This window comes from Nanorana parkeri, unplaced genomic scaffold, assembly GCF_000935625.1.
Source record: "Nanorana parkeri isolate BGI_ZX_2015 unplaced genomic scaffold, ASM93562v1 scaffold2589, whole genome shotgun sequence".
Classification (NCBI taxonomy): Eukaryota; Metazoa; Chordata; class Amphibia; order Anura; family Dicroglossidae; genus Nanorana; species Nanorana parkeri.
The window spans coordinates 8,743-18,846 of NW_017308857.1; the positions used below are offsets into that span (position 1 = coordinate 8,743).

General features: G+C 49.9%; 1 protein-coding gene across 1 annotated transcript in view; it reads left to right on the plus strand.

Moving 5' to 3' along the window:
- Positions 1-8,519: 8,519 nt before the first annotated feature.
- The window catches only part of LOC108801972 (syntaxin-binding protein 5-like), a gene marked incomplete at its 5' end in the record, with an annotated part of 44,930 nt that continues 43,345 nt past the window's right edge, over positions 8,520-10,104 (plus strand). Inside the window, one exon of the mRNA XM_018573877.1 lies at positions 8,520-8,631. Within this exon, the coding sequence (XP_018429379.1) occupies positions 8,520-8,631 (112 nt within the window). The remainder of the gene's footprint in view (positions 8,632-10,104) is intronic.

Consider the following 10,104-nt stretch of genomic DNA (forward strand, 5'->3'; position numbering starts at 1 on the left):
GGGGTGCCCCCTCGCCCCCCCCCCCCCCCCCCTCCCCTGTCCGATCCTCCAGCGTTGACTGGAGGAATGAACGGGGGAGGGGGCGGGTACAGCTGGCTCTGCCCCTACATAGGCAGAACCAGCTGTCAAGGTTCTGATGAAGGGGGCATGCCCCTGAAACGCGTAGACCTTTAGAACTCAAGGGGGCAGAGGACGCTGATGTGCTGTACTCCTTCAGACTTCCGCTGCTAGAGATTTTATACTTCATCACCATTTGTATGCTTTTAACCACCGACTTTCCTGTAAGTACATTTTTATTTGCGCGTTGTACAAATAAATTACACTTTTACACTATGGAGGCGCTCTGTCTCTGCCAGCTGTCAATCACAAAGCTGGGTGGATCTCGACAGTAATGTCGGGATCCGTCCCGGCTGCGGCGCTCTCGGTATACCGGGAGCTGTAGCTCGCGGTATACTGAGGTTTGGTTGTCCAAGGACCTGTAGCACACCTTTCCGGAAATTCCCATAGGTAGAAGTGGGTGCTCGCAATTCCTGCGGATGGCGCCGCATTTAAGCAGAAATAGTCGTGAGGATATGTCACCAGCACTCCAGAATGACAAACGAGTCAATTTTAGTGAATCTCCATTTTTTTAAGAGGTTACTCAAAGTAGGGCCAAGCGCTTTCGGGGCCGCGCAAGGTCCCCTTCATCAGGTTTAAAGTGGACTGAGGTTTGGGTCACAGGAGAACGCTAGTTTATGTCTCCTTAGGAGAACTATGGGGAAAAACACTGACCCCATAGTTCTCCTTTAAAGGAGAACTATGGGGTTAAGTCTTTTCCCCATAGTTCTCCTTAGGGTAACGAGGACTGGGATCAGCCGGAGGCGCTATCTTAAAGACAGCAGAGGCCCATATCGCATCATTTAAAATCAGTAACGCGAGCAGAGGGGCCTCTACTACGTGAAATGATGAGTGACAGATGAAATCCAGCGTGGGCAGACGGGAAAGCTTGATAATCGCATATATGAAGATGTTTGCTCTTTTGAGGCATCGGGTCGCATGCAGAAGTAGAGATAGTCAGTCTGTATTAACAGGAGATAAGACTGGATGAAAATGTGTTTATTAAAACCACAGCCTGACTATCTGCAGAGCAGGAAGAAGTTCCTCCACCAAAGGCTAAACAGATCAATCAACGCTGCCTTAAAGGAGAACTATGAGGGGGGGGGAGGAGCTTCTCACTCACCTCATAGTTCTAGCCGACCTGTGACAATGAGACTGTCACACGTTGGCTCAATAGATCGGGAGGTGAGGGAACACATACCGGCGTTCGCTCACCTCTCGATCCTGTCACAGCTCTCTGCCGTGACAGGGGAAGGGGCTGGATTCCCCCCTCCCCGCTCCGATCCTCCAGCGCCGACTGGCGGAACGGACGGGGGAGGGGGCGGGTACAGCTGGCTCTGCCTCTAGATAGGCAGAGAAAGCTGTCAGTCACGCAACTGGGCGGATCCCGGCACAATTGTCAGGATCCGCTTCAGCTGCGGCGTCTCAGTATACCGCGAGCTGTAGCTCCCTATATACTGAGCCTAGGGTGACGGGAGGACGCTAGTTTGTGTCCTCCCGTTACCCTAAGGAGAACTATGGGGAAAAGCCTTAACACCATAGTTCTCCTTTAAATATTGCTCAATTCAGAGATGAAACACAATCACTGGAACTGTTCTATCTGCCAGGAGAATGCATACTCTTTTTTTTTTGCCACCCGCACCTGCAGTGCTACACTCTGTGGCCAAATGTATGTGGGCGCTTCTTAAAAGTTTGGGATTTCCATTGAAGAGTTGCTGGTAATGCCACAGCATTCAAATACATTTTTGACAATTGTGCGCTTGAGCCAACAGTTTGATGAAGGCCCTTTTCTGTCCCAGCCTAAGGCTCCGTTCACACCTTTCCGTTTTGTCGGGCGTTCAACGCTCTATGAACGCTCTACAAAACGTACAACCATGAAAATCGCATTGTTTTCTATGGGTCTGGTTCACACCTTTCCGTATTTCCGCCCGTCTGAAACGCCCTACAAAACGGCTGACGCCCAAACAAGTACATGTACTTCTTTGGGCCGTTTTGGAGGGCGTTTTTCATTGGGATACAGCCAAGTAGCCTTCGGAATCGCGCGACGGTCGCGCAATTTTTTTACCGCAAATCGCGGTAAAAAAACCGCGTGACGGTCGCGCGACAGACGTGTATACGTAATACGCCTAGGTGTGGACCCAGCCTAACTGTGCCCCCGTAAAGACATGGCTTGGCCAGTCTGGTGTGGAGGAATAGCCTACCTCAGGGGTGGCCAAACTGAGGCCCTCCAGCTGTGGTGGAACTACGAATCCCATGAGGCTTTGCAAGATTCTCCCAGCCACAGACACTCACTCCCGGAGAGAGATGCTTCATGGGATTTGTTGTTTCACCCACAGCTGGAGGGCCGCAGTTTGGCCATTCCTGGCCTACCTCAACCCCACTGGAGACCTTTGGGATTTGTTGGAATTGCAGTTGTGAGCCAAATCTTCTTGCTTCATATCCGTGCCGGTGATCTGTCAACACTGAGAACTTATCGAGTTCTGCGACCGCCTGACTTCCGGTTTCGTATGAGCTTGTTGGGAACTCCATTGCAATTCATACTTCTGGAAAGGCACTTGGAGTGTATCTGGTGGAATTTGCTCCTATTCAGGAAAAGCAACATTTGTGAGGTCCGGTGATCTGTCGACACTGAGAACTTATCGAGTTCTGCGACCGCCTGACTTCCGGTTTCGTTACAAGTAAGAGGTTTGCCCAAGGAACTTGTTCTGCACGAGCGCCAGCCAAGGCATTGGCCTATACACATACAGCACAGCAATGGCCTATACACATACAGCACAGCAATGCCCTATACACGACACATACAGCACAGCAATGACCTATACACATACAGCACAGCAATGAAGTAATAAAATGAACTAGGATCACACTGATCCAGCACGTTATTATTCTGAGGTGCCCCACTCAAGCGGCGGCCATATTGAGTGGGGCACGTGAGATTAATAACGTGCTGGATCAGTGTGATCCTAGTTCATTTTATTACTTCATTGCTGTGCTGTATGTGTATACGGCAATGCCGTGGCTGGCGCTCGTGCAGAACAGGTTTCTTGGGCAAACCTCTTAGTTGTAACGAAACCGGAAGTCAGGCGGTCGCAGAACTCGATAAGTTCTCAGTGTCGACAGATCGCCGGACCTCACAAATGTTGCTTTTCCTGAATAGGAGCAAATTCCACCAGATACACTCCAAGTGCCTTTCCAGAAGTGTGAATTGCAATGGAGTTCCCAACAAGCTCATACTGGTGTGATAGTCAGGTGACTGCAAACCTTTGGATATTTAGTGTATGGGGGGTGCAAAACATAAGGAGGCTGCAATCATGTTGCTCTACCTATTACCTACTTTTTAGAATATCACCATACCAGTGACAACTGCCCTAATCTCTCTATCATCTGTTAGCCCACCCGAGTACCCCGGCCTTTTGTCCGTCAAGCCATCATTTTAAGGTTTATGGCAACTCTTCAGTTTGAACTCGATGGACTTGTGTCTTTTTTCAACCTGACTAACTATGTAACCAGGGTGCGTAACTAGAAATCACAGGGCCCCATAGCATAATTTTGTATGGGGCACTGTGATTTCTAGTTACACCCCTTGAAGAGACCACATAGCTCACCTGAGGGTGACCCTGCAGAGCCCTCCATAGACTCTATATGGTGGGCTCTGCAGGGTCACCCTCAAGTGGGCTGGTCACACTCCTTACCTGTCCGCATCTTCTTCCTCCGTCTTCCCTCCTCCGTCGCCGGGCCTGCCTCCTCCGTCACCGGCCCCGCCTCCTCTGATGCTGACCTCCCGGGCCCAGCATCTTCCTCCCCGCCACGTCCAGCCTCCTCCACTGCCACTGCTGACTCTCATTGACTCAGGAGCGGCAATGGAGAAGAACGCAGCGCTGCACAGATCACGGTGATCTGAACAGCGGTGCGTTCGAACCCATAGCGACCTAGGCGGCCCGCACGGCATCAGGGGGGTGTCCTGGCCAGGCCCCCCTGGGCTCGGGCCCCATAGCAGCCACCTGGGTCGCTATGGCTATTGTTACGCCACTGTATGTAACTCAATGTACGGGGAGGCTCCAAGCAGAATCAGTGGTTGTGTTGAAAAGGATTCCATGATGTTTAAAGGAATACTTATGTGACGGACCCCAGTACTCGGGATGAGCATGTCCGCCGCTGTATTCTTCCCTGCTCCGGAGATATTGCAACCCGCTGATCTCTAGCTCCCAGTTTCCCCGGTCACTAGCCGAGACTCGAGTGTAGGGTAACACCAACTCTGATTTATTGAGAAACTGTGCAACCTTTTATACAGCAAGTGATCAGATCAGATTATAATCCCATCGCATCCACGGCCCCCTCCCTAGACATTCTGTCTGCACAACCCTGCAGAGGTCCAGCTGCTAAAGAGCCCCAGGCAGCCATAGCAGGAGTCTGGCCAGACGCAGGAGAATGTCATTGTCCTGAGCTCCTTCAGAGTACAAAGGGAGCTAACGAGGGGCGACTCTGACAGTCTTTTGATGAACAGGTTACCCAGTATAACACACTTACACATAACCCAACACCAATACACACACACAACCCATAAACCGATGACCATGTCATCCAGGGCCGTCTTTAAAATTGATTGGACCCTGGGCAAACATTTTCTTGGGCCCCCCACCCCTACCCACTAAGCCACGCCCTCTACCTGCCATGCTGGTCTAGGCATGCATGATAGGCTGTGATCCCTGTGCTTTGATAAAAAAAAGTCCCGATCTTCTGATCTCTGCTGTCTTGTCTTATCCCTGGAGAGATAAGGGAAACCAGGAGGGTGAGGGGGGAGAAGGGACGGGACACTGACATCCCGCATCTCCAGGTAAGGAGCGAGCAGTGCAGGCTCAAGGGGCGGCTGCTTTAGGCCCCACAACAATAACTGGGCCCTGGGCAACTGCACCTTTTGCCCTGCGTTAAAGACGGGCCTGATGTCATCACAACTTATACAGTTGTATCTCTTGAATTCTTCCTGAAAAATGGCAATGGACTTCCTGATATGAGTGTGCCTAGGCACTCCTGTGCATGCAGTATACTGTATATCCAGTGTGAGATGCAAGGTACAGCCGCCCGGTGATTGCTAGTCTCAGGAGAGCTGAAGTGAGATTTGGTGATGTCACTACTGTGCTGCTCACTGTTCCCCTTCATAGGGGCTCTGACATGAGAAAGCAAAGCCCTGCCCCTACCAAGATGGCTGCCTTCATATATACACCGAGTGGCCGGATTATTATATACACCGAGTGGCCGGATTATTATATACACCGAGTGGCCGGATTATTATGACCACCTGACGTTTGTAGGCAAATTAGCTATAATTTGGCGCTGAAGTTGCTAGAGGGCCGGACCATTATAAATAGGGAAGCGGGTTGGTTACCACGACAGTAGAAGTGATTGGGAAGATTCGGGGAAACAACGCGATGTAACAGCCTTGGAACGCGGGATGATTGTTGGCGCTCGGAGCCATGGAGCGAGTATCAGCAAAACAGCAGAATTCGTTACATGTTCAAGAGCGGCTCATTGTTAAAGTGTTTAAAGACCGGACTGTCAGCCGAAAATCTGGGTCTGAACGTGCGAATTGTGGCCGTCAGCGACTAGTCAATGTTAGGGCAGAACGGGGGAGGGGCAAGACTGGTACAAGACAACAGAAGGGCAACAGTGCCGTGTCGGATTCCTCGCATCACCTTTCATCATCTCGTGGAGTCACGAGGCGGCCCAACAAAGTACTGATGGGGGGGTGGGGGGTCATAATAATCTGGCCACTCGGTGTATAGACACAGCCCAGAATAAAGACATGCTAAGTCAGTAATGGGGAAGAAACAGCTGCTGGAAAACCTCAGACAATATGTCACGCCTGTATGGATGATGGTCACGTGGATCACAGCTGCGGAGGCTTCTCAGGTCTGGTACCCTGGTTTCACTCTCTATGTGAACTGAGAGTTAGGGTACCTTGCATCACAGCCTCAGGTTTAGTAATGGAGTGGCAAGGGTTAAAGTTAAGTGTGCTATTGGATGAGCAGTGGATAACTTCAATGGTCAATGATTTAGCAGGATCTAGAAGGTTATCTAAAACAGTAGCAATGAACAGTCGCCCAGTATTGTAGTTAAGCTTGCAGTATACTCAGAGACAGTTTGAATGGTTATGGTGTGCAAGTGCACTAAGAGTACTTGCGCTTTGGAGCATAAGCCGGAACGGGAGTAGCTGGGGGTCCTTGGTGGTGTCCGGGTAGTTTTGATAAGCTGGAGGCACAGTCTGTAGTTTGGAGGGTCCCAGGAGACAGCAGGCGTTCTGACTCAATATTGGAACGCCATGCTGTCTCGTCTGGGCGTTTAAATAGGGCTGAGAAGTGAAGGAGGAGCCGAGGCACGCATTGGTGCACTTCCGCGTTCCACGGTGGAACGCACGTGGCCCCGAAACCCGGAAGTGACGAGCGTGCGCTCCACCCTGGAACGCAATCGGCCCAACGAAGGAGCAGCTGGCTGCCGCATCCTCCCTCCTCGCTGGCTGGTGACGGCGGCGGCCGTGACACAATACTGGTGACAAGTCTTTTGCCTGCCTGCATTTTGGGCACCGCTGCCAGAGTTCACTTCCTGCCATTAACCAAATATGAATTTACTGTTTATCACACGTCTGCCGAGATGTCCAACTGATGGGACCGCTGCTGATGTGGTGGATAAAGATGTATCTTGGTGTTGCATAATTACAACACTGAACAGTAGGGATGCACCGATACCGGTATTTTGGTACCGAGTATGAGCACCGATATTATTTTTTTCGATACCAAATACCAATTACAGAGTACCGGAAGTCCCATTCAGAAAGCCACCTGGCTTCCTGATTAGCCAGGAAACCGGGCAGTGTGTAAAGACACGCCACCCGCCTTCCCGATTTAACAAGAAAGCCGTCCCATGCTTCTCGTCACTATGTGATTAACCCCGATTAACAAGAAAGCACGGAGCCGGCTTGCTTGCCAATCATGGAAACCGGGCGCCGTGTAATGACGCTGCTTCCTGATTGGCCGGGAGGCCGGCTCCTTGCTCCCTCGTCATGAAATGACGAGGGAGCATGCAGCCGGCTTCCCGGTCAATCAGAGTGCCGGGCGCTGCTTCATTACACGGTGCCCGGCTTCCTGATTGGCCAACTTGCCGACCAATCAGGAAGCCGGGCAGCGCATCATTACACGCTGCCCGGCTTCCTGATTGGCCGGGAAGTCGGCTCCGTGCTCTTTCGTCACAAGTGACGAGAGAGCATGGAGCCGGCCAATCAGGAAACCGGGCAGCGCGTAATGACGCGCTGCTCGGCTTCCTGATACAGGAAGTACTCGTGCTAGGTATCGGAGCATTTTGGCGAGTACTCGCCCAAATACTCAGTATCGGCACCGATATTGATACTAGTATCGGAATCGGTGCATCGCTACTGAACAGTATACACCTCCAGTCCAGGATACTACCATCTAGAACTGCTGGTTGGAGCCTTGCAGTCAGAGACAGTGTCCCAAATCACCTCTGTGTTCTTGCTATATGGGATGGCCAGAAAATTCCCCTCGCCCCTTACTATATACGATGTAAAGTAAGCTTATACTCCGTTGTCAGCATAAAGTTCTGTTAACTGACCTTGCTGCTTTGAGCAAGTAGAGATATGGCAGAAGACCTGAAAGACTTCTGCTCCAGGCTCCCTTCAGTGCCTGCCACATGTCTGAAAACCACCATCAGAAGTTATGAAATATCGCTTTTGGATCGAGTGTCCCTTTAAGGGCAGTCCAGTTTCAATCTTCATGTTTTACCCATCATCTGCTATAGTGGTAAATACATTTAACCCGTCATTATTTATTCTATGTTGTATAATCTGAATGGTGAGTTAAACCCTTTTGTAGATGGATTGGAAAGTAAAGTCTCTAACATGCTTTTCTCCACAGCGCATTGAAAAACAAAAAATCTTTCCTGCTGTGGAAGACTCAGGTTCCGCATTAGCATTTACGGCACGATATTCCTCCGCTCGCTGCCATTGCGCAGTCAGAAAGAAGCCGCTCGCTTTCTGAAATCAAGCCGCATCGTGGGCAGCTTTAAGGTGGCTTGACCTCTATGCAGCATCTCAGGCTATAGCAACCATTTAGAGGCTTCTTTTTATAGAACGCGGCTTCCAGCCATCCATAACCCAAGGTCAGAGGTGCATCAAGGAGGCGTTTCTTGTAGATCTCAAGTAAATGTAACATGAAGTTGTATCTACAGCCCCGTGGATATAAAAGCCAAGTACTCAAGTTGCCGATAGACAGTGTGCCAGTAGAGACGGCATGACCTTCTAATGCTTTTGCCTGATGGAAACCAATTGTGTTGATGTGATATGGGTGGTCTTGTTTCCCCCTCTGTGTGTCCTGCAGGCTCTTTTTTTTTCCCCAACAGAATGTCTTTTTTTTTTTTTGGTTCTGGGATTTTCCTTGGCATTTAATAATGACCTTTCTCCTTTTTCTGTTGTTTCAGTTAAAGGATCAAGAAAGTTAAGTCTGCCAACAGATCTTAAGACTGATCTTGGTACGGTAGGCGAAAGCCAACAGTTTTTTAAGCTTCCTCACATTCATTTAGCAAAAGCATTTTTACCGACCAGCCCATGAGACTCCTGAGGTCTTCCTTCCAGTGCCTGGCGGAGACTTCTCGTTCCATGCAGTTCTGTTGGCAGCATCTGGCATTCCCGCTTGTGTGACCCTCATTTCCTGTGACTACATTTGTCTACCATTTTGCAAGCAGACACACATTGGGAGAAATCAGTAGGATGTCAGCATGCTCATTGCCATTTCAGTAAATGCTCTTCACCGCACTAATCCTTTAACTCCGACAATGTCACCCTGGAAGTCTCGCAAAGTAGACAAAAGACATGTTTTATAGTCAGACGTTTCCAGGCAGATTTGCTGTTAGAATTGATGTTTATGTTCTAGAAAGAGCTGCAAAGACAGCACTTGGTATGGCTTAGGATGCAGAATTTGTGTAACATTTGTCACTGAAAATGAATGATGCATTCGTGTGGTTGCTCAAAAGTGAAAAAGAAAATGTGCAGAGATGGGTACATGGTCTGCCAGTCCCTCCAGCTTGGTGTTTCCGATATACTCTACCAGCCTTTACCCATCATCTAGTGCAGCGGTTCTCAACCTGTGTAACCTCAGGACCCACATTTGTCCTCGGTCATTAAGTCGCAACCCAAGTTGCACTGCAATGGAATGCACTGCAGTGCGGGCTGCTGTGCTGTGACGGAGCTCCATCCATATGTGCATTCTTTGTACAGCTCCCATGCGCACCTGTAGAGGTGCCGGGAGCCAGAATGTGACTTCACTCCGGTCCAGGCACCTCTACAGGACATGCGAAGGAGCTGTAAGCAATGCACGTATGGATGGAGCTCCCTCGTGGCCATGCCCCCCATCTCAAGCTGACACTCGGCCCCGGGCAGCATATTTTGAATGGCTGCTCGGTGTGAGAATGGACAATGCTGCATTAGGGGAAGCCTCTCACCTAGAAAAGTGGAAGGCATGCGGCGAGACACTGAACACAGGGTGGCAACCCACTTTTGGGTCACGACCCACAGGTTGAGAACCAAGGGTCTAGTGGATCATCTGTAGATTACCAGCCCTCATCTTGAATCTATTGTTCCACCAATTGGTAGTCACAGCCTAGTAGCCCTTGTCAAGATGTCTACCCTTAACCATATACTAGCATTCTCCATGCAGAGTGTCTACCCTTAACCATATACTAGCATTCTCCATGCAGAGTGTCTACCCTTAACCATATACTAGCATTCTCCATGCAGAGTGTCTACCCTTAACTATAATCTAGCATTCTCCATGCAGAGTGTCTACTCTTAATCATATACTAGCATTCTCCATGCAGAGTGTCTACCCTTAACCATATACTAGCATTCTCCATGCAGAGTGTCTACCCTTAACCATATACTAGCATTCTCCATGCAGAGTGTCTACCCTTAACCATATACTAGCATTCTCCATGCAGAGTGTCTAC